The sequence below is a fragment of the Orcinus orca genome, chromosome 16, assembly GCF_937001465.1.
Source record: "Orcinus orca chromosome 16, mOrcOrc1.1, whole genome shotgun sequence".
Classification (NCBI taxonomy): Eukaryota; Metazoa; Chordata; class Mammalia; order Artiodactyla; family Delphinidae; genus Orcinus; species Orcinus orca.
In genome coordinates this window covers 68688722-68712552 of record NC_064574.1, presented here as the reverse complement: position 1 = coordinate 68712552, position 23831 = coordinate 68688722, and the positions used below count along the sequence as shown (strand labels likewise).

Sequence of the window (23831 nt, the reverse complement as noted above, 5' to 3'; positions counted from 1 at the left end):
TAAGATAAAGCTGTGAAAAATAACCAGTAATGCGGTTTTCTGTCACATCCCCAGCAACCATCCCCCTCCTCAACACGGATAAAGACCACCGGGTGCACAAAACAGATGTCATCACAGATTCACACACTTGACTCACAGACTGAGTCACAGCCTACTTACACCTGCTTTCAGGCCTCATTCTCCCAAGCATGGCAGCGGGATGATGTTAGAACACCCTGTTCTTAGTCAACCAACAGTGAAAGGAGACAGGGAAAAAAAAACCTAAATAAGTATATTCTGGGGAGAAGAAATGGTGGCAGACAGTTCTAAGAGCGTTGTCCTTGGAGTAGTGGAGTTTAGGAATAAATAGATCTGTGATCTCAGCAGCTGCTAAGCGTCCCACTGTGTCAAAAAACACCTGTGTGGTTAGGATCGTTTTTCACAATCAAGAAATGCTGTGCTCAACAGGGAGGAACTAAGTAAGACCTAGTAGCCATCCCAGAGGGCTGATGTCAGATGACCCGTCTGTAGTGCTCCGTGGCTGGGCTCCAGCCTCAGCTCCATCCGTGAGGGCATTTGTATCAATGACTCATATGAGAGGAGTAGGGAGGTAGCTGCCATGGGCCCCATCCTTTCTCATACCTTATACAAGGGTTGACAGACTTGTTCTGTAAAGGGCCAGGTACTAAATATTTTCAGCTTTGCAACCCAGATGCCCCCTGTTCCAACTACTCAGCTCTGCTGTTGTAGCATAAAAGTAGCCCTGGGCAATACATAAATGAATGAGCAAGTCTGTGTTCGAATAAAACTTTATTTACAAAAGCAAGTGGCTTTGCTGAGCCCTGCTTCGTTAACTCTTTTAATCCTCATTGCACTCTTGTGAAGTAGACATGATTATTTATGTTTGGCAAATAAATGGAGATACAGAGATCATTTACTAACTTTCTACGTGTCAGATGCTTTTTTTTGGCTGCGTTGGGTCTTCGTTGCTGCGCGTGGGATCTCTCTAATTGCAGTGAGCGGGGGCTACTCTTGGTTGTGGTGCTTGGGCTTCTCATTGCGGTGGCTTCTCTTGTTGCGGAGCACAGGCTCAGTAGTTGTGGCGCACGGGCTTAGTTGCTCTGTGGCATGTGGGCTCTTCCCGGACCAGGGCTTGAACCCGTGTCCCTGCATTGGCAGGCAGATTCTTAACCACTGCGCCACAAGGGAAGCCCCGTGTCAGATGCTTTTATTGCAGATTTCCTTGTTTCTAAAATGTCGCTGAGTGTCAGATGCACCAGTGATTTAATATCCGATTTTGGGGGGAAAATGAAATAGAAACACCACTTTATTAAGTGTACAAATCAATTGGTAAGACATGTCCTGACTTAAGAAAAGTTGAGATGATAAGAGGGACATCTAGGAATTAGCACATGGTGAACACGATCATTGCCACCACTTACTGGACACTTGCCACGTGCCAGATATCAGACTACGTATGTGATATGTCAGCTCTTTCGATTCTCCCAGCAATCTCTATTCATTTGTCCACTTGTGTTTTCAGCAGACATTGAGTAGGTGCTTGCTGTGGGTCAGGCTCCGTGTTGGACACTAAGTGCAGAGGCCCTTCAGTGAGAGTTGGAGGGGACAGAGGTTAGGAGGTTACGTGACACCCCCTACTTTGAGAGGAGACTTGTTGTACAGACACTGGAGGCGCCTGCACATGCCGTGTCTGTGACTTGCTTTGCGTCTTAGACATAATAAACGGCAGGGCTAGGATTCTGAACGCAGAGTCTGCCGTCTCCTTGTCACACGCACACGTGTGATTAGAGCCCTGTGGCCAGAACCAGGATCAGGGAGTGCAGGCCCCCCTGTGGTAGATTTTTGCTGAAGATAAGGAAAAATGTTCTAATAGTTAATTAAACAAGGCCGTGAGTGCGCTCTTGCTGGAGTTGGTTGAGCGATATTATAGATGCCAGGAATCTTACATCTGCAGCACATGTATCCCAGAGGAGATTTCAGCACTGATTCTTGGTCCTGCATTCATGGTCCTGTTCACTTAACGAATCAAAGTAGGTATTAGAGAAACTGAAACAGATCAATATTTCTTCTTTATTTGACTTATTCCTGTGGCTTTTCCCTGGAGGAAAATGGTGATAGCTAACATTAGTGGGAATCGATCATATTCACACGCAGGCATATATATATTGATTCTCTCTTCTGCTGCTCATGACAGTTCTGCCGGGCAGACGGTATTTGTTTCCTTAGTTTGACAGATGAGACAACCTGAGGCACAGAGAGGTGAGGCCGTTGCCAAAGGTCACACGGCTAATGAAGGTAGAACCGAGCTTCAGGCTTCAGCCTGTCAGACTCCGAAGTCCATGCTCTTTCCGTTGCCAGCTTCAGCAGATTTACTGAAGCCTTGCTGTGGAGAAGTGCATCACAACAGCAATGTGAAAGAGGGCAGGGCAGAGCATTCTGGGGGCAATGCAGTCATCTGGGAAGCTTGATAAGTTGCTAACATGGGCTTTCATGCTGCATCGATGTCATATCCATGTTTAAATTTAAAGTGCTAGAGAGTGCGTTACTTAACCTCGACTCTTAGCTTGTTGAGGACGGTAACCAGGACCCGGTATCCACTCCTGTTGCCTGTGCCTGCTGACCTGTAGCCACCATGCATAAGTGCATCTCCATCCATGTTGGCCAGGCTGGTGTCCAGATCGGCAGTGCCTGCTGGGAGCTCTACTACCTGGAACATGGCATCCAGCCCGATGGCCAGATGCCAAGTGACAAGACTACTGGGGGAGGAGATGACTCCTTCAACACTTTCTTCAGTGAGACAGGCACTGGCAAGCATGTGCCCAGGGCATTGTTTGTGGACCTGGAACCCACGGTCATTGATGAAGTTCACACTGGCACCTGTCGCCAGCTCTTCCACCCTGAGCAGCTCATCACAGGCAAGGAAGATGCTGCCAGTAACTATGCCCGAGGTCACTACACCATTGGCAAGGAGATTATTGACCCATCTTGGACCCAATTTGGAAACTAGCTGACCAGTGCACAGGTCTTCAGGGCTTCTTGGTTTTCCACAGCTTTGGTGGGGGAACTGGTTCTGGGTTCACCTCCCTGCTGGTGGAGCAACTCTCTGTCGATTATGGCAAGAAGTCCAAGCTGGAGTTCTCCATTTACCCAGCCCGCCAGGTTTCCACAGCTGTGGTTGAGCCCTACAACTCCATCCTCACCACCCACACCACCCTGGAGCACCCTGACTGTGCCTTCATGGTAGACAATGAGGCCATCTATGACATCTGTCGTAGAAACCTCGATATTGAGCGCCCAACCTACACGAATCTTAACCGCCTTGTTAGCCAGATCGTGTCCTCCATCACTGCTTCCCTGAGATTTGATGGAGCCCTGAATGTTGATCTGACAGAATTCCAGACCAACCTGGTGCCCTATCCCCACACCCACTGCCCTCTGGCCGCATATGCCCCTGTCATCTCTGCTGAGAAAGCCTACCATGAACAGCTTTCTGTAGCAGAGATCACCAATGCTTACTTTGAGCCAGCCAACCAGATGGTGAAATGCGACCCTCACCGTGGTAAATGCATGGCTTGCTGCCTGTTGTACCATGGTGACGTGGTTCCCAAAGATGTCAATGCTACTATCGCCACCATCAAGACCAAGCACAGCATCCAGTTTGTGGACTGGTGCCCCACTGGCTTCAAAGTTGGCACTAATTACCAGCCTCCCACTGGTGGAGACCTGGCCAAAGTACAGCAAGCTGTGTGCAAGCTGAGCAACACCACAGCCATCGCTGAGGCCTGGGCTCGCCTGGACCACAAGTTTGACCTGATGTATGCCAAGCATGCCTTTGGTACGTGGGTGAGGGCATGGAGGGAGGAGAGTTTTCTGAGGCCCGTGAGGACATGGCTGCCCTTGAGAAGGATTGTGAGGAGGTTGGTGTGGATCCTGTTGAAGGAGAGGGAGAGGAAGAAGGCAAATTCCCATTGCTTTCAGCCCCGCAGCATGTCATACTCAGAACTTGAGCTTCAACGTTAGCTGACAGGAGTAAAAGCTTTCTGACTAGATTGTCTTCACTTTCAACTGTGATCATGTATTACTTTTCCATGTGTACCTGTAAGATTTTTCTGTCATGTCTGAAAGGTAAAGGCTTTAAGAAAGATAAACAAATAAATAAAGTGCTAGAACTTTCTGCCATAGCAGGCATGTCCGTATTTAAACAGAAGGTCAAAACACACTTGAAAACCAAATAGAAATTGTTTTAGATTATTATTCCCCATTCACTTCCCCCGACTATTGCTATAGTATAATTTGGGGGGAGGGGTCCTTTTGACTTATTTATGAAGGGAATATAAACATTCCACATTATGTTTCAGATTTGCTTAGATACTAGTATTTATCCTTACAAATGATTTTAATTCTTAACATTCTTTCACAGCTATCAATTACTAGCTCCATGACTGAAGTTCTGGCTTTCACTTACTGAAAGTAATCACAAGTCAGGATGGTAGTAGGCGGTGTTATAAGGGGTCCTGAAGAGCAGCAACTGACCCCCAGTGGCACAGGGAACATTCTAGATCAAAGCAAGAGAACAAGGGGGTGTTTGATGGGTAAGAGCCCAAGATTGGACAGTAGGGGAAGGGGTTCCACGGATTGATTTGCAGCAGTTGGGCTTGCATGGGACAAGGCGTGGCCAGTTCTGCTCAGAGCAGACAGCTACTCTCAGCACTACCACAGTCCCATCACAGCAGGAAGCCAGTGTCACCTTTGCCCGTTTCCATTCTTAAAGGATAAACTCCAGAGAAGCTGCCATCCTAGGTGCTGATACCTGTCCCAGGTAGAATTAGTTTTGGGGAATGAGTCTGTCTCCATTAGGTCCTTAACTCCATAAGGTTGAGTATTTACAGCTGCTTCTCAAATAATGGCTATGCCTGTGCTTTGCAGATGGAACCAGGCTCACAAATCTTCAGCAACCAACTTTCAGGGGCTTCCATCAAAAATAGATACCCTAAAGGAAGAGATGGATGAAGCTGGAAATAAAGTAGAACAGTGCAAGGTAGGAGAATTCCCTAATGAATATGTACTTAAATCAATCTTTTGGTTTTTGCAAGTGATGGATGAAAGGTCAAATATTGCAAATTATTTAATATTTTACATAATTCCTATTAGGATTCCCTGAATGATATTCAAGGTAGGTTTTATTTTCTTCTTCCTTCTTTCTTTATTTTCTAAGACTCTACATTACTTTATACTCAGAATAAAGCATTATTTAAAAATAAAATTCAGGGACTTCCCTGGTGGCGCAGTGGTTAAGAATCCATCTGCCAACATCCACCTGCCGGGCACACGGGTTCGAGCCCTGGTCTGGGAAGATTCCACATGCCACAGAGCAACTAAGCCCGTGTGCCACAACTACTGAGCCTACACTCTAGAGCCCGTGAGCCACAACTACTGAGCCCACATGCCGCAACTACTGAAGCCCACATGCCTAGAGCCTGTGTTCCACAACAAGAGAAGCCACTGCAATGAGAAACCTGCGCACCGCAACAAAGAGTAGCCCCCATTCTCCGCAACTAGAGAAAAAGCCCACGCACAGCAATGAAGACCCAATGCAGAAAAAAATAAATTAATTGAAAAAAATTCAAGTAGGCTATTTTTAAAAACTTGACAAAAACGTCTAAGCTTATTTAAAATGAAGAATGGGAGAATAAAAGGAGAAAAACTATAAAAGCATATCATAAAATTACAGCAATTAAAACAATGTGCAGTAGGCACAAAAATAGATCCATGGAATTGTATAGGTTTTCTAGAATGAATGCTGTTATATTTAAGGGTTGAATATATAGTAAAGGGGTCATCATATATCCATAGAAAAGGGAAGGATTATTTTTAAAATGTTGCTAGGACAATTGGCTTCTAATTTGGAAGAAATGAAAATTTGTATCTCATAATCTAAATTCCAGACTAGGTGGTTATTCTCTATGCATCTATCTACAAAGATAAATGTTTATTCCAAATGTTATTTGAGGTGGTAAAGAAACAGGTCTTTGGTGAATCTTAGGATCATCGCCTGAGACTTTTCCTTCTCTTATTATTCATCATTTTCCAATAATGGTCTCCACATTCTACTAGATAGCATTAAGACTGCTCTATTTTAGTTTATTCAGGTCATGCTATAATTCACTTTTCATGATGGCAAACCTTGGACAGTTAACTGCAGTAAAATGACTTGTTGAAAATAATATAGTGGGTAAGAATTAATACTGGACTCACAAAGTCATGCCATAGCCTTTACATTTAAAAAGATGATAATCACACAAATGCTTCTGACAAAAGTCTTGCACTGGCTTATTCTTGTTCAGAAGAGTTGTAGTTTTGCCAGTGTCATTTACGCAGCAGTCTTCTTCATATCTGGTCTAACCTAGATCTTGGCTAGTGGCTCCTTATTGGATATAAATTTGTCTAGTAGTTTGGGGGTTTGAACTGGTGCATTATAGGCTAAGTTAAAAGAGAGACTTCTTTTTTTTTTTTGTGGTACGCGGGGCTCTCACTGTTGTGGCCTCTCCAGTTGCGGAGCACAGGCTCCGGATGCACAGGCTCAGCGGCCATGGCTCACGGGCCTAGCCACTCCGCGGCATGTGGGATCTTCCCAGACCGGGGCACGAACCCACGTCCTCTGCATCGGCAGGTGGACTCTCAACCACTGTGCCACCAGGGAAGCCCAAAGAGAGACTTCTTTTTTTTTTTTTTTTTTGAGAGACTTCTTTTAACTTACATACCACAGCTTGTCAGAAAGTCAAATGGTAAAAACTTATGAAAATATTTTCTATTTCCTTCTCTCTTTATGTTAACTTCTGGGTAATTTCCTGAGATCTAAGTTCTGTTTCACTGATTCTCTCTTTAGCTATGTCTGATCTGCTGTTTAATTAACATTGAGTTTTGAATTTTGTTGACTATATTTTTCATTTTAAAGTTCTAATTCTTCAAGTCTGCCTTTTTTGATAGTGCATTATTCTTTTTAGTATTTATTTTTTAATGCTTTTAATCATTTATATATACTTATTTTAAGTCTTTGTTAGTTAATTCTGTTTTCTGAAGTTCTCTATGAGAGTGGTGGGAGTTTCCTTTATGGTGGGTTGTTTTGCAGTTTTGTATTGTGAGCTCATTTTAAGAGGGACTTTATCTGTGGGACTTCTGGGGATTAGGAGTGAGTCTCCCAGAGAGTATTACCAAGCCATTTTAAACTAAACTTTCTCAGTTCGAGGATTCCTGGACCACACAGAGAATCAACTCAAAGTTCAGACCCTCATGAAAGCAGGTCTATATTTATTTGTGAACTCTCAGGGAAATGTTTTACTTTCCCAGATACAGAGGCCAATCCAAAACGGAAGGTAGTACATTAAAAAATATATATATGTATATATATGAATATGTATATGAAAATTGGAAATATGGATATATCCAATTGCCCAGTCTATCAGTTTTAAGCTAATTATTTAATTCTTATGTAAGTAATTTATTTACATTAGTTCAAATATAAAAAGTATAAAACGGTATACAGTAAAGTCTTTCTTCTGCCCCTGTTCTCCTCCTCCTCCTAATTTCCACTGCTCTCAACAGGTAACCACTGTTACTAAGTTCTTGTTTTTTCCCTAGGGGTATTTTTATACAAACATGGTGATAAAAATATTTCCTCTCCCTTTTTTACCCAGATAGTAACATACCATACCAGAAGTAGTGCTCTGTGCTTTGCTTCTTAACAAGGCATATTAATAATAAACCTTGGAGATCTTTCCATGTCAGTCCATAATAAGCTTGATTATTCTTTTCGTTATCTCTGTGTATGATTGTACCAGTGAGTTGATGGACGTTTAATCTGCAGCTGTTTCATTACAGTTTGCTCTAGGAGCTCACAGATCAATTCATATTTTCTTTCACCTCATTTTTCTTCAATGACCTATCTTCTCTTCCACTTACCCAGGATCAACTTGCAGCGGATATGTACAATTTTATGGCCAAAGAAGGGGAGTATGGCAAATTTTTTGTTACGGTAAGCACTTTGCCCTGACGAGACGTTAAAGCATTGTAAAAGTTGAGTCATTTTAGCTTTTTTGCAAAAGATGTCATTTTTGGTTTTGCTCAGCCATTGTGTGTGTGTCCATCCAATGCTAACGTTACTTTTGTTTTTGAATGTGGGTCTGTTCTCAGTTATTAGAAGCTCAAGCAGATTACCATAGAAAAGCATTAGCAGTCTTAGAAAAGGCCCTTCCCGAATTGCGAGCCCATCAAGGTAACGTAACCTGCGTGCTGGCCTGATGCCTTCTTCTCGCCTCTGCCACTTCTGCCTCTGTTCTTCTTTACTCAGCTCCTTTGCATGCATTTCCTTTGGACAAAGCCTCTCTGCCTCGGCGGGCACTATTTCCCAGCACACCTTCATCTTCCCTTGCTGCATTCTCTAATTTCTTCCAAACGCAAATTAACATACTAATGGAACATTTGCAGTTCTTCTGAAATCTTCAGTTGAAGAGAAAGCTGCACCCTTTGGGGGAAGCATCTGTTTTTCTATCCTCTAAATAGGCTCAAAACATTCTAGCCTCTAATTATCTTTTTGCAAATCAGTTATTTGTTTCATAGGGCTTAATTCTAGCCCTGTGATTCCAAGAGCATACATCCTATGAAAAAAATTTTGGACTTCCCAAAAGGAATTTTAGAAGCCAGTACCTGATACCGCATCATCAGGCACATAATCAGTGTGATTGAATTGTGAGACCACGACCACCCCATTCAGATCTTGTTCTCATCAGCACTCACTTTGCCCACCATATTTAAGCACATTGCAGATCCTACCCTCAACTTACGAGTGGACCAGACTTTCCTTTGATGTTTAGTTTTAAACTGAACATTAACTCTTTTGATTCTAATTCTCTCTGATTTGCCATCAGAGCATCTTATCAGCAGAGATCAGTAAATGATCAGACATTCCTCTGTCACCTTTGGACCTGTTATACTCTTTTGCTTATGATATAGTCCTGACATTTGGAACTCAGGTGCCACAGACAGAACCACTGGTCTCAAGCTGAAAGAGGATCAAGCCAGGTGCTGAGTGTGATGACTCTGTGATTGTGAAAGAGACTGAGCATGTGTGTGAATGGGGCTGGTTATGTCTGTGCGTACACACTGGCCCCTCAAGAATACCACTCCTCCTCCCCTAAATTGCAGGCAATCCCAGCAGGGTGTGACTTTGTGCCTGAAAGTCCTTAGATTTTGGAATCAGAGAATTCTATTTAGGACTTCCCTGGCGGTCCAGTGGTTAAGACTCCGCGCTTCCACTGCAGGGGGCGCAGGTTTGGTCCCTGCTCGGGGAACTAAGATCCTACATGCCGCACAGCGCGACCAAAAAAAAAAGAAAAGAAAATGCTATGTCTTGACTGACCCCTTAGCCAGGTCTTTAGCCATCTTGAGTGTAGTGGCTCTGATTTGCTGGGCCAATCTTCAGAGGATGAGCTGCCCTTGCTTTCCAGAGCGATCCCATTTCCTGATCCGTGGGTAATGGGGTTGAGTCAGAGTGCAAAGGAATGAAGCTGCTGGCGAACAGTCAGCCTCGCAAGGGGCCGACTCTTGCTGGCCCAGGTCAGAGCACCGGGAGCCTGTGTTTGTGGGGTACCTTCTGTGTGCAGGGCCCTGCCCAGGACAAAACAGTAAACGTCATCATCCTAGCCTTTGAATGGCTATAAGCCTGGTTTGGAAAGGTTGACTTAACGGGCCCAAAAAAGAGAAGATTTAAGCAGCGCCATGCCCCCTTTTTTTAAACTCCCATTCTATTTTTACCCAAGGCTATTTTCCCTAGAGAAGTATGTCAGAAAGTCATGGGGAACAGGCAGGGGCAGGGAAGAGGTTTAGGATGGAACAAGGGAAGCTGGTGTGTGAGGGGGAGTAGCCAGTGAAGGAAATGAGATTCTTCTTTCTCTCTAAGGCTGCCGCCTTCACCCAAGCCTTGGAATTCAACCCTTCTCACCTCTGCCTGTCCGCAAGTCTGCCTCTCGTCTTAGTTCTGTCCTCCTCTTCCTTCTTCTCTGTTTTCAGAAAGACTCAGAGTGTCCTTACGGTAGGAGAAAAAAAAACTTGCCCGTCTGCCCCGTGCCCCTGTGCACCCTGGTCTCATACTCTCGGTCGGCTGGCCTTAGTTCGGTACCTGCCTGTCCTCAGTGTGATGCCCCGTTTCATTGCATTCTCCTTCATTTTCCTGGGAGGTTCTTCGAATGACTCATTTCCGTCGGCCACCTCCGTTTTCTAACCCCCTTCCCACCCCTGACACTTTGCAGTCTGGTTTCTACTCCCAGTCACTCTGCTATTAAAACAAACAGACAAAGAAACATTGCAAGTCCCAATGGGTAGATGATTCTGATTGTTACGTTCTGGCATTTGACGTGGCTTGAGCCGTCTCTTGTCAGTTTTTTCCCCTCGTTTCACTCGATTGTTTTCTGTCATTGTTGAGGCTGTGTTTCCTTCATGTCTGTCCCCTCCTCAGAAGTCAAGCCTTTCCTGAGATCCAGTCCTTTCTCCTGTGTTCTTCTCCCTCCCTCCCACCTTTTCTCTCAAAATCCCCTCATTTTGGTGGCCTCCACTGACACCTGCATCTCTATCCTCTCAGCCTCAGTGTCAGTTCCCTTTGATGACCGGCTGTCACCTTAAACTCAGCGTATCTCAAGAAGCAAACTGATGCTTCCCCCACACCAGCTGGCCTTTCCTCCCCGCCTCCGTCTCCTTGGTACCTCCTTTCTCCAAACAATCCAGGTTTCAAACCTTGGAGCCATCTTTTCCTTCCTTTCTGATACCCTCTCGCCAGGTGCCTTTTTCCCTCTGCTGTGCCCTCCTCGTCATTCTCACTGCCTCACTCTACTCCATGCCCCTGTCGCCCAGTGCGCAAGTGTGGAATAAAGTGTCCATCCCCAGACTCAGGATCCCTGGTCTTTTCTCAGCCTAAGTCCTCCTGGTCTATTTAATTCCTGTCCATCTTCTAAGACCTTCGCCAAGCTCCCCTTCTTTGAGAAGCCTTCTCTGACAACTGAAGCCAACAGTGAACACTTTCGTCTCCTGAATCACTCTAGCATTTATGGTCTACACCAGAAGTCGCAAACAGTCATATCTCATTAAAAATAAAAATAAATTTCTTTTTAAACTAATTGCCGTCATTTAAAAATCAGACTCTTTTCACATAACAGTGCTAACTTCTGGCTTCTCCTGAAAGTCCAGAGGGCCTGGCGACGCTGGGTCTGCTTTCCCGCGTGGTGACATTGCTCTGACGCCAAGGAGCAGCTGCTGCGTCTTGGCCGACCACGCCCTGCCCACCCCGATCCCGCACCTCCAGTGCCCATCCGGCCCCTGCAGACGATTGTGTTTGCGACCCTAGTCTATACCATTTTTCTGCCACGGCTTAGCAAACACGTCTTGTCTTGTTCATTGCTGTTGTGCGTTTGCCTGTGTGTCTTGTGTTTTCTTCACACGTAGACTGCTCTCATCCCAGGGGCGGGGGGGCCGCTGTGAACTCTGGGTGCCTGCTGCAGGGCCTTGCATGTCAGAGGTCTGTGGTTTGAGGAGCAGCCCCTGCGGTGGAGTTTGCCTCCGGAGTGGCCTCTAGGTCAGCGGCTCTCACCTCCACCCTCTGCCAACCTTCCACCGAGGTGGGGGAGGGCACCCTGTCCAGGGTTTACTAGAAAGTTCCAGCAGGAGTCTGGATTGTGCCCGCCTCTCAGCATAGTAGGGTCGGGCATGGGGAGGTGACGGCAGGAGTCGTTTGCAGAACTCCCCCTGGGTGATTCTGATGTATCTGCCCAGGCGAAGGGTCAGCTGGCCCTTTTCTGCCTGTGTTGAGAATCATTGCTTTAGATGAAAGGGAGAAAGTATTCAAGGTAAGATCTGGCCTTTGAGAGGACTGTCGCAGAGCTCTGAGAAGGGCCAGGCCCTTGGATGCTTCTTGTGTTTGGAATTCCACTGACCAGGGCCGGGGCTGAAGCCAGGGACGAGGGGCCTCCGGACAGTTCTGAGAGTGGCCACTGCCTTCCGCCCTCCCCACCCCTTCCTTTAACCTTTACCCTACTTGCTCTTGCCATCAAGTTTTGACTTTTCACAAGCGCCCAGGTCTGCGGGTTTGTGGGATCTCACTTTCTTTCCTGTGATGGGCCCCACCTGCTCTCACGTGTAGGACAGTGTCAGAGCCACGCTAGGGTTACACTGCCTGCCTGGAATCCAGGATTCGAATACCAGAGTGGCTGAAGGACACACGTCCGCAGGCTGAGAGGGACATGAGCCCTTCCTGTCGCTGGAAAGAACCACGCTTCCCCAGTGGAGTATTTTCCACCAGCTGGTGTGCCCCTTTTGGCTTCTGTGTGCTTCTCAGTCAGTGCTGGATCTCTGCACCCCGCCAGGCAGGCTGCGCCCAACCACACCCCTCTTACTCCCCTTCAATACATCCATGTCCGAAATGCCTGTTTCTGTTTCCCGCTTTATTGTATGTCTTTTTGCTAAGCTGCCTCAAATCTTTTGTGGAACGAAGCAGAGCATATGACTGGAAGATAATATGCAGTATTGCTTTGCTGCTGTCGGCACAGCCTCCAGCCTCAGCTGCCTTGGGGCTACATTCTCTCCTACTCAGAGCCTTGGACTCTTTGGGGATATGGCACCAGAAGTGCTGCATGTACTGGAGATGTCGCCTCTAATAGGGGTTGGCATGGGCCCTCTCCAGTCCTGTATGACAATGCTTGGCCTGTGTTTAAATTTTTAAGAAATTATTTCCTTTTTTAATGGAAGGAGTCTACTTCTCGTCCTCTAGGTAGAAGACCAGTTATGCTTTTCATGGCCAGATAAATTTCAGTGAAAACAGTGTGCCTAGATGGACCATTGGTTTTAGCGCAAGGCAGCCCACCCGTCTCGGGTAAATGCGGGTGTGATGCTGGGCCAGAAGCACCATCGCAGCTTCCTCTGGGCATCTTGCATTGGGTGCCACGTGGGCGCGTCAGGGCGCTGATCTACTGGTCACCTCCCCAGCCTGGCACACATTTTGTACCCTAGTAAATGGGAACTGACAAAAGCGAAGAGAATAGATGCTTCCCCCTTTCCAAATCCTTGGCTACGGGCTTTAAAAAAAAAAAAAAGAAAAATCCCCTTCAGTAGTTTGGGGGAGGAAATAACTTGGCAATGCCGTGAGGTTGTCTAGTGTCTTACTGAATGATCTGCTGCTCTAGATAAGTGGGCAGAGAAGCCCGCCTTCGGGACGCCTTTGGAAGAACACCTGAAGCGGAGCGGGCGTGAGATCGCGCTGCCCCTCGAGGCCTGCGTCATGCTGCTCCTGGAGACGGGCATGAAGGAGGAGGTGAGGCCCCACCGCCCCGGCCAGCCTCTGCGGACCCGTGGCTCTCCAACCGCGCTCACCGTGACCACATTTCACGCTGAGACCCTGTCCATGTTGCCGTGGTAGACCCTAAATGAGACAGAGGTTTCACAGAGCAGTACTTACCTTGCCTACCTGCAGTACACTCTGCCTTTTTCTTGTTGGTCCCATTTGATTATTTCATTTTACACTGTGGTTGTGATTTGTGAAAATGAATTTCATGAGGTGCTATAGAACCAGAGCTCCCATGAGCTTTAGTTTCTAATAACACGAATTTTATATTTGTGTAGAACTGTGTTGTCGGGTGGAAGTGGGAGGGGCATTTACATACTTTATTTTGTGGAATCCTTACCCAGAAAACCCCATGAACCAAGCAGGGCAGGTCTCATTACTCTTCTTGTGTAGACAAGGAATTCAGCACACGAGGAATTCATGCCGGGGCAGAGCTAGAATCAAAACACAAGTCTTCTTTTAACCTTTGAAAGCTTAGTATTGAAGTGTAACGTACATATAGAAAAGTGCATGTATCATAAGTGAACAGCTTGATACATTTTCACCATCTGAACTCACCCATGTAATCAGCACCCAGATCAAGAAACCCCCTGGGGAACCTTCCTTGCACTTGCTTCCAGTCACGCCCCCGCACCCTGACCCCATCAACGTCACCTCAGCTCCTAACAGCCTAGATGAGAGCTCCTCACCCAAGGCCGGTTTCACTGCCTCCGGGGAACTTTTGGCAAGGTCTGCAGACATCTTTGATTGTTACAACTTGGGGAGCAGAGGGAAGAGTTGCTACTGTCTATCCAGGGGGTAGAGACCAGGGATGCTTCTAGACATCCTTCAGTGCACAGGACAGCCTCACAACAAAGAATTATCTGGCCCAAAGTGTCAGTACTGCTGAGGTTGGGAAACTCTGCCTAGATTAATGTTGCTAAAAGCCCAAGTCTTATAAGTGCTGGCCCAACGTCTCCATCAGGCCTGCTCCTGTGGCTGACCTGTCATGGGTTTTTCTCCGAGTAACATTTAGGGCAGTGAAAGTGACCGGTAGTCAAGCCTAACAATTTTTCTTGAGATTTCAGTTTTTAAAAAATATTCCTAAATTTAGAAAATCCATGGTGATCAACCTGGTGGAAGTATGAAATACAGCTTTTAAATAGATTCCTAACAGGCATGGTTATTTTGGCAATGGGGCAGGGCACGAGCTAGCACTGATTGAAAATGGTCTGCTCTCTGCCTGTCACTCTGCCCGGGGTACAAGCTCAGTCCTCTTTACTCCTCCCGACAGCCCTGCAGCTCTCCTGGATAAGCTGTGCTGGAGCTGGGGGGGCGGGGTGGGTGGAAGGCTCTTCCATCAGATTTTTACTGCCACTCAGTGTAAGGCTCACAACTTGAACTTGATACTAACGGCTTTTCATGTCTTTAGGGCCTTTTCCGAATTGGGGCTGGGGCCTCCAAGTTAAAGAAACTGAAAGCTGCTTTAGACTGTTCTACTTCTCACCTGGATGAGTTCTACTCAGACCCCCATGCTGTAGCAGGTGAGCTCCAAGGAGGCGCCCTCAAGGTGGTAACAGATCATCAGTTAAAGGTCCAATATTAAGTGACAGTTAAATGGTCTCCTTATAAGTTTAAGTGACAAAACTGAAATGACAAATAAAACTGAAAAGCATGTGTGCGTGCACTTACACATACATATCTTTTCTAGTCCTGTTTTGGGGGTTTTGTTTTGTTTTCCTGATTATTAAGTAAAGGTGAAGATAGCTTATAATCCAAATGTTTAGAGACATGCTTTTATTTTCTTCCCTTTTACCCCCAAATCTCCATCTGCCTAGAGAGATGATGTCTTATTAAGAAGATAGCTTTGAAACTAATTTTATTTTCTATTGATCTCTCAATATATTTTACAAGGGATGGAAATTGTTCTATGAGCATTTCATTCTGTAACCACTCCTGCCAATTCATGATTTATTCTATACATTGTGAACGGTTATAGTTGAGATCATTTCAATTTGCAAAATAATATATCCTGAGAGTTCCGGCCTTGCCCCTTGTCATACTCAAAGAGGGTGTTAATAATTTCAGGTGCTTTAAAGTCCTATTTACGGGAACTGCCTGAACCTTTGATGACTTTTAATTTGTATGAAGAATGGACACAAGTTGCAAGGTAAGTTTAAAGAACACCTAGTTTTAAAAGCTAAAGGAAACGACGCAATACTCTGTCCCCTTTGTAAATCATCTTATCCTTGGGGATCATAAAAATAACATTAAAGGGCTTCCCTGGTGGCGCAGTGGTTGAGAATCCACCTGCCAATGCAGGGGACACGGGTTCGAGCCCTGGTCCGAGAAGCGGAGCAACTAAGCCCGTGCGCCACAACTACTGAGCCCGCGTGCTGCAACTACTGAAGCCCATACGCCTAGAGCCAGTGCTCTGCAACAAGAGAAGCCACCGCAATGAGAATCCCGCGCATCACAACAAAGAGTAGCGCCCGCTCAGCGCAGCTAGAGAAAAGCCCGCCTGCAGCAGCGAAGACCCAACACAGCCAAAAATAAATAAATTTATAAAAAAATAATAATAACATTAAAATAGTGTATTTAGAGCTGTGTGGGAACTCAGCTGTGTAATAATATAATGTTACCATTATCAGTAACAATAGATGTTTACTGAGCACTTACTGAGTGCTGAGTACCGTAGTAATCCTTATGCCCATTACTTCCTGTAGCCCATAATTAATGACATAAAAGGCAGAAGTTGTTGTTATCCTCCTTTTACAGATGAGGAGACTGAGGCTGGGGGAGGAATGGCGTCAAATAATTGGCAGAGCTGGAATTCAGACCCAGAACTCTCTGCCCCAAAGCTGGAGTTCCTGTTGTTTATCCCTTCCCCTCCATTCCCAGCTTCCGTCTGCCCAGAAGTAGTTGGTTTAGGCAAGGCAGTCTTGTTGCAAAAGTTCTAGAGGTTTTCTCCCGCCGACCAGCCCACATCCTTGTCAACTTGTCCCTCCCGGTTCTCACTCAGAGGTGCCTAATTCCTCACCTGTAAGGGAAGAGGAACACACCTCCCCTGCCCTTCCACTCCTCCCCCCGTCTTCAGATGCAGTCACCCGTTCCCATCAAATAAGCTGTGTGCTCCGACGAGCTTTATGTCGTCACTTGAACCAGGCATCTGAGCTTTTCTCCGTAGCTGTGGAGTGAGGGACTTTGTCCCTGGTAGGTGGTGAGGATTTTAAAGTCAGAGTAAGTCCTTGGTCTGGTTGTGTCCTTGGAACCCAGCCCAGGGCGCAGCCTGCCGTGAGTGCCCGTGTTTGTGGGGCTGAAGGAATGGAACCTGCCCTCAGTGTCAGGTCGGGGTTCTAGGGTCTCGTATTGGGTGGGCTTCTTCGCTTCTCCTAGGCCTTGACTCTTCTCTCTGTTCTGAGACTCCCAAACTCATCCTGTGAGGAAATAAGCTGTAAAGGAAGGTATCCGTCCACCGGTGTGTTGCTTCTACACTTGAGAACTGTCATCCCCTCCCGGTGACACGTCAACTAGCTTCTAAAGTATAATCATGTTTAAGCCCTACCCGAAGCTCTGCAGGCTGGTTCAGTTGTAGAGGAGGTTTTAAGTCCAAAGGCATGTCGTGTGGGCAACTTCGAACACTCTGTGCCGCTGGTGGGCAGAGGTGACTCTGCTTTGCAGGCTCTTTGGGCCTGTGAAAGCTTGCACGTTGAAACTCTGCAGCAGAAGACCTCCAGCAGTTGCTCCACAACAGAAAGGGCTTCTTGGCCTGGAGCCTTTGAGCAGTACTGAGAGCAGGGAGAGACCCAGGGGTCTGGATGCTGGGAGCATCTGGCTCCCCAAGGCTGTACGTGAATATGCACGTTTTCTAGACAGAATTTTCAGAATGTCTCCTGTGTGCCATGCATTGGTCTGGGGGGTCCCTCCTTGTTCTGCCTCTGAAGCCTCACGGTCACTTGGCAGAATTAACATTCTTATCCCCAGTTTGGCACATCAGGAGACTGAGTCTTGGCAAGGCTGACTAACTGCTCAGAGTATGTTGGTTAGTATTTGACTCCAAATTTCTTTCCCAAAAAATGGGCTTTTAAAACATTTTTTATTTATTTATTTTTTAAATTTTGGCTGCACCACGCAGCTCATGGGATCTCAGTTCCCTGACCAAGGCTTGAACCCGGGCCATGGCAGTGAAAGTGCCAAACCTGATCCACTAGGACCACCAGGGAGCTCCCGCTGTGCTGTTTTCCAGCTGTGCTTTCTCTGTCAGTAGAGGCATCGCTGTGAATATAGCAGATGAACACAGGTATTCCTAAAATGAGCATTAATAAATGGTTATGAATAAATTTGTTTTTCTCAGTGTACAAGATCAAGACAAAAAACTTCAGGATTTGTGGAGAACATGTCAGAAGTTGCCACCACAAAATTTTGTTAACTTTAGGTATGTATGATTGGCATTCTGCAAATTAAGCCACCAAGCTACAGTGAAGAATGGTTTAATCCACAGCAGAGGCCGTTTAATTCAAGCCTGTTTGGCACATCAAAAAAATGCTCTGGAGAGCAACTCGGGTTTGCTGGGAAGGGGATTTGGTGTATATTACTGTGATGCACCTGAAGCACACTGATTGTGTCTGGCATTAATAGGTAAGTTGCCTGATCATTTTATCGTTGCAGCTATTGGGGAAAAAAATTCTTGTGGAAAGGTTGACTGACAGTATGTTGGATTTGGAGTCTAAATTGTCCAGTATCTACAAGGCAAAAATTAAACAATAGCTGTACTTTCTGTAATATCTTTCATATATGCTACATAATTTATTTTAAGCAGAGCACAAATCATCCTGCTAAATAAAATTTCAAGAAATGCAGATTATGTATTAGTTCATGGAATGACTATGTTTTTAGGAAATTTTACCGTGGAACAACTTTCTAGGATTTAACCTCTATTTTCCCTTTGACTTAAAATATAACTTTGAAGAAGCATAGAGAGAAGGGTAAAAGGTAGCCCCAGGTAACAAAGTCATTTAAAACCAAAGAAAATGTTGTGAGAGGATTTGGTCCAAAATGACAAATACTTGACTGGTGAAATTTCTGGTATGCCACTTGACCGTTAATTTCAGTCTTAGGTCCTGTCACCAAGCTAAGCTAAACATTCTCTTTTAACATCTTAACTCTCAATTTTGCCTTATGAGTGCATTGATATATATAATATTCCTTATTTGATTCATTTAACACACCCAGCTTGGAATTGCAGGTACTCTTAGCCCATTTAGTGTCTTATGGTGGAGACTGAATTACAGTTCTTTTACTTTGGGATTTAGCCTTTTATTTTGTTTAATTTACTCATTAAAATATTTACTAATTGTTTTTTGAATAGGGAGGACATTCCCGTGGTTCAAAGTTCAAAGATGTACATTGGAAAAAATCTCTCTCCTCTTCCTCTCTCCCAGCCACCCTACTTCCTCTCCTGAGACACAAACTATGTTTTCAGTTTCTTATATATCCTGTCAGCAAGAGATGATACATATAGAATCAAATATATATATACATATACATATGTACAAACATTTCTTTCTCTCACAGCTTTCACTTTTTTAAAAAACCAAATGGCAATGTATATTATATACATCATTCTCCTCCTTGCTTTCTTTGCTTAATATACATCCTGTAGGTTTTTCCATATCAGTACTTCTTACTTTTTTATGACTGCATAGTACTCCACTGTGTGGCTGTGTTGTAATTTATTTAATCACCCCCTATTGGTAGATAGTTGGGTTGTCCTTAATTTTTTGCTTTTATAGTGCTGTTCTTGTACATAAGAGAGTATATCTATATGATAGATTGGATATCTTCATAATTACAGCCTAAAGCATTTTCAAATACAGTTTCTTTTAAGCAATATGACTATACTTCTGTTTTTTTATTATGTTTGTATTAAAAACATTGATCCCATTGTTAATCATAGTATAATCTATTTCGGGGTAGATAGGGCATAAAGGAGAAACAGATTAGAAATACACAGCATATAGAGATCAAATCTTTGAGGTTTACGTTTGATCTGTTTTCACCTTTCAAGCCCTAAACTATCTGTTCCATGAAACAAAGAACACACCCCGAGCCGGATTTGGATTTAGTCATTTAACACCCTGCAGTTAGCACCTGAGCAGTCTGGGGCTGAGCGCCCCCCAGGCAGGGAGATACTATTCCTCCAAATATTTCAGAGTAGATGCTCTCCCCCTTCTCTTTTGTTCCATAGGTATTTAATCAAGTTCCTTGCAAAGCTTGCTCAGACCAGTGACATTAATAAAATGACTCCCAGCAACATTGCAATCGTGTTAGGCCCTAACTTGTTATGGGCCAAAAATGAAGGGTGAGTAATCATTTCCCATATCCTATTATTTTAACTTCTTTCCGCCTGATGGAAACAATAGAAATGTAACTCACTTCTGAAGTTGATCTTTCCCTTTAGCTGACTTTCTCGGAGCACTGCTGTGAGCTGGGTCCTGTCCCAGACGCTGGTCACACAAAGGTGTAGGAGACCTTGTCCCAGTCCTCAAGGGGCCCCAGTTCTGGGCAGCCAGGCAGGTGGACGGCTATAGTGCAGTGATAAGCTCCGCATACACATCTGTGTATCACAGACGTTATAAAGGAGGAAACAGCTCAGGTTGAGAAGTTCAGGAGGCGATGGCACTTGAGGGGCTGATGGATGAATGGTTTCCCGCACGTGGGACCTGAATGAGCCCCGCACAGCGGGTGTGAAAGGGCCTGGTGTCTATATTGGCTGGGTGTGGGGGGGGGGGAGGTGCGTAATCACGTGGTCTCATGTAACTTGAGCACAGGGGCCATGAGGCTGTGGCCGAGGTTTATGGAGCTGGAGCCGGGTTAGGAAGGGCCTCATGTATCTTGCTGAGATGTTAGGAACTTATTTTACGGGTCATGGGGGGGAAGGGAGCATCAGAATTTCTCGGCAGAATGACTTGATCAAATTGCATTTTGAAAGATAATTTGCTGGCATTGAGAGCTGTAGATTGACTGGAGGAGAGGGATCAGGGAGGTCAGCTAGAAAGCGTCTGGGAAATCACTCACGTTGTTGTCTGCTCTGTTTGGTGGCATTATGATGATCCATTTAATCCTCACAAGTTATCTCTTGGAGTTGGTGCTTTTGTCCTCACTTTTGCAGGTGAAGATGCTGAGGCTTAGAGAGGACGAATAATTTGCTTAAGGTTGCACAGCAGGGAAATGGTGGGGCCCATAGAGTCTGTCCTTAAGCTTCACCACCCTCCCCTGCCCCCGGTCACTGCTGTTCAGCTTTGTAAAATCATGAGCGGTTCAGATTTCCATCAAAAAATGCAGGGACTTTCTGAATCAAAATCTTTCTATCTTTAACTCATTCATTCCCTCATGTATGCTCACTCTTGTTTCAGAAAGTATTTATAAGATTCTTTACAAAGATCCAATGTCATAAAGCAAATCAAAGATAAGTGAATATAAAAGCTAACTACATAGTACATCACATCTTATAGCAAATAAATTCCAGGAAGACCACAGAGGTAAATATAAAGAGTGATGTCATAAATATGGCAGGTTAAAAAATAAATAAATAAGCATAAACACGACAGGTAAATATTTATTAGCTTTTGGGATATAAATGAATTTTATAAACATAAAATCAGTTCTGGAAACAAGTAGATTTAGCTCTATAACAGCTAGAAACTTCTGTAAGTCAGAAAGCTCCTTAAATAAATGGCAATTCACAAACTAGGAGTTCCTCAAAACATATCCAGATATGTAAAAAGGTCTTGAAATCAATAGACAAACAGTACCTCCTCAAAAAGAAAAATTTGCAAAGAACACGAGTGGACAGTTCCTCCCCAGTTCTAAGGTTCTAAGGTACGGGAGGGATCAGAATTCAGATGGGCAGAGGGAAGTGTGAACAGGTGGGGAGGGTAATTTACAGACAGAGCTTGCATTTTAAGCTGGAAATTAAAAGGAGCTAGAACTTTCACCTGGTTGGAAATTGGGGTGAAAATGTTCTCCCCAATGGAAAGAGAGGTCAGAGTGATAAAATGAGGTGGGGAGATAGGTTTGGAGCAGTCAGGTGTGGGATCCAGCCTATCAGGGATTCAGTGTCTTCATTTATAAGGCCTCAGAACAGTCCCCATGTTGTAAAAATTAAATGCAGGGAGGAATCTGAGGCTCTGAACGTGGTAGGTGCTCAATAAATGTCAGGCCCTTGCAGCTTGTCTGCTTTCCCGTGTTCTGACTCTGAACTGGATATGAGCCCCTCAACAGCAGGAACGATTCTTCTTTATTTTCTTCCTTGTGGGCCCTGGGCATTCGGACGCAGTCAGCTTCTGGACATGCATCTTGGGACCAGTCCACATACGTGCGTGACAGCCTTAATAATATGTGTAAATGCGGGGGCCCAGGTCTTCTGCTGATGAGAGGCACCCAGAAACACTGCGTACGCTTGGCTGCATTCTAGGCAGAATGGGTCTGTGGTGATCTGGGGACTTAGAAGATGACTCCCAGGGGAAGGACCGTGCCAGTGGGTAAATGCAACCCTGTCCCCAAACAACTGAAAACCAGCATTTTGACACACTGTTGGTCACTGACTTACACCTAGTTGTTATCACAACACAGACTAAGAAGTGACAGCCGAGTCAGGGCAATTTTTCTTCCTGGGTGATCACTGCCACACCCCTAGGCCAGGGCCTTGTGCGTTTAATTTTTGCATTCGTACTTAAATGTTTTATCCTTTTGATATAAAATATTGAATTGCCCTGACTCAACCTGCAGACATCAGAGGCTGCCTAGGGGAGGTGTTTTAACTTTGTGAACTTCCTTTGCAGAACGCTAGCCGAAATGGCAGCGGCCACATCCGTCCACGTGGTTGCTGTCATTGAACCCATCATTCAGCATGCCAACTGGTTCTTCCCCGAAGGTAACTGCCACTCCGAGTTCACTGACTCCAAAAGCACAATAATGTACAACAATAGTATAAAAAATCTTTTTGAAGAAGCAGATACTTCAGTAATCCCTTCATGATTACATAATTGGCTTCACTTTTTCACGTTTCTTTTTAGACTATTTGCATTCATATTTTGACAAAGCAGTAACCACATTATTGTGTGTTTCACTTAACGTGGAGTCATTCATTCAGCCAGTGTATACTGAACACTCCCTAGGCGCATATGTTTGCTGGTGAGAAGACATGCTGTCTTCCCTGGAGGAGCTTGGTCACTGGAGAAGGAGGCTTCATCATCAGAGAAATTGTAACACATGGCACATTAGAAGGAAGATGGATGGGGAATGAGTTGACAACTCATGCTGGGCACAAAGTGCCAGGGATTGCTTTATAGAAGAGGTGACACTGAATATGCAGGGATCCTCAGAGCTTCCGCGGCTCCCTTTGCGGGTACCAGTTGGGCAAGTGCTGGGAGTCTGGACCTCCCACCCCAGCTTCGCCCAGAGCAGCCCTGCTGTCATCCTCTGGCATGTAAGCTCCGTGAGGCCAGGGCACGCTCATCTTTTCTTTACCACTGACTTCCGCCGTCGAGAATCACGCCCCACTCATGTAAGGTTGTGCAGTAAATGTGTGATGGATGAATGAATATTGTCATTCTGTCCAGGATTTCCCTTGAGAAAGCGAGTCTTCAAAATCTGCTATAGGCAGTATGGAATTGATGTTGCCTTTTATTTCTATTCAATATCAAGCTGTAAATATCTTATTTTTTATGATTCAGATGAGTATAACCCATGCTCACATTCCTCTTCTGTATTCCATGATTTTTTTTTTTTAACAGAAAGGAAAGCAGGGGAGTTGTGTGACTTGGATTCTGAGTCATACCCCCTCCCCTATTTCTGGTTTTCTTATTTTACCCGCCACCCTGGTTTGGTAAACTGTCCTTTAAGAAGGTGAGAGTGCCCGGGGCTTCCACCTGTGAAATAGTGAGGGCTTGTGGATGGAAGAATGAGGCTCCTATTCAGTGGGGTGTCCTCAAGCTCCCTCACCCCTGTGCCCTGTGTCTCACATACACTTGTTTCTTTCTTCTGGCAGAGGTGGAATTTAATGTATCAGAAGCATTCGTACCTCTCACCACCCCAAATTCCAATCACTCATCCCACACTGGAAATGACCCTGTCGACTCGGGGACCCTGGAGAGGAAGCGGCCTGCCAGCATGGCGGTGATGGAGGGGGACCTGGTGAAGAAGGAGAGGTGTGTGCAGAGCTATTGACTTTCACACCAGTGGTCGATGGCTCGGAGAGGAGTCGGTGGGCCCACCGTCCCTGGTCCTGCCTCAGTGGCCTTGCCATTGGGGAGTGGCCTGCACCCAGGCCTGTTAGAGTCCAGCTAGTTTCAGGAATTTCGCTTTAGTCCATTCCAAACATTAATCTGACCCCAAAGTAGGTGTGTAGCTTGTCAGTTAACAATCGTACCTGACGCATTCAAGCTTAACTGGGTGGTCTCTAATAAGC

General features: G+C 45.3%; 1 protein-coding gene and 1 pseudogene across 18 annotated transcripts in view; both read left to right on the top strand.

Annotated features, from left to right (window-relative positions):
* ARHGAP17 (Rho GTPase activating protein 17) overlaps nucleotides 1–23831 on the top strand; it is an 89805-nt gene that overhangs the window by 47281 nt on the left and 18693 nt on the right. For all 18 annotated transcript variants that reach the window (XR_007472039.1, XR_007472037.1, XR_007472035.1 and 15 more), the window contains exons 7-16: nucleotides 4927–5038; nucleotides 7964–8032; nucleotides 8191–8272; nucleotides 13224–13351; nucleotides 14793–14904; nucleotides 15449–15530; nucleotides 17715–17795; nucleotides 19608–19721; nucleotides 22204–22295; nucleotides 23412–23571. Coding sequence is in view for 8 of the 18 variants with exons in the window: in XM_049699028.1 (XP_049554985.1) it covers nucleotides 4927–5038; nucleotides 7964–8032; nucleotides 8191–8272; nucleotides 13224–13351; nucleotides 14793–14904; nucleotides 15449–15530; nucleotides 17715–17795; nucleotides 19608–19721; nucleotides 22204–22295; nucleotides 23412–23571 (1032 nt within the window). In the remaining 10 variants the exon portion in view is untranslated. The remainder of the gene's footprint in view (nucleotides 1–4926; nucleotides 5039–7963; nucleotides 8033–8190; nucleotides 8273–13223; nucleotides 13352–14792; nucleotides 14905–15448; nucleotides 15531–17714; nucleotides 17796–19607; nucleotides 19722–22203; nucleotides 22296–23411; nucleotides 23572–23831) is intronic.
* LOC105747941 (tubulin alpha-1B chain-like) lies at nucleotides 6–4160 on the top strand (annotated as a pseudogene).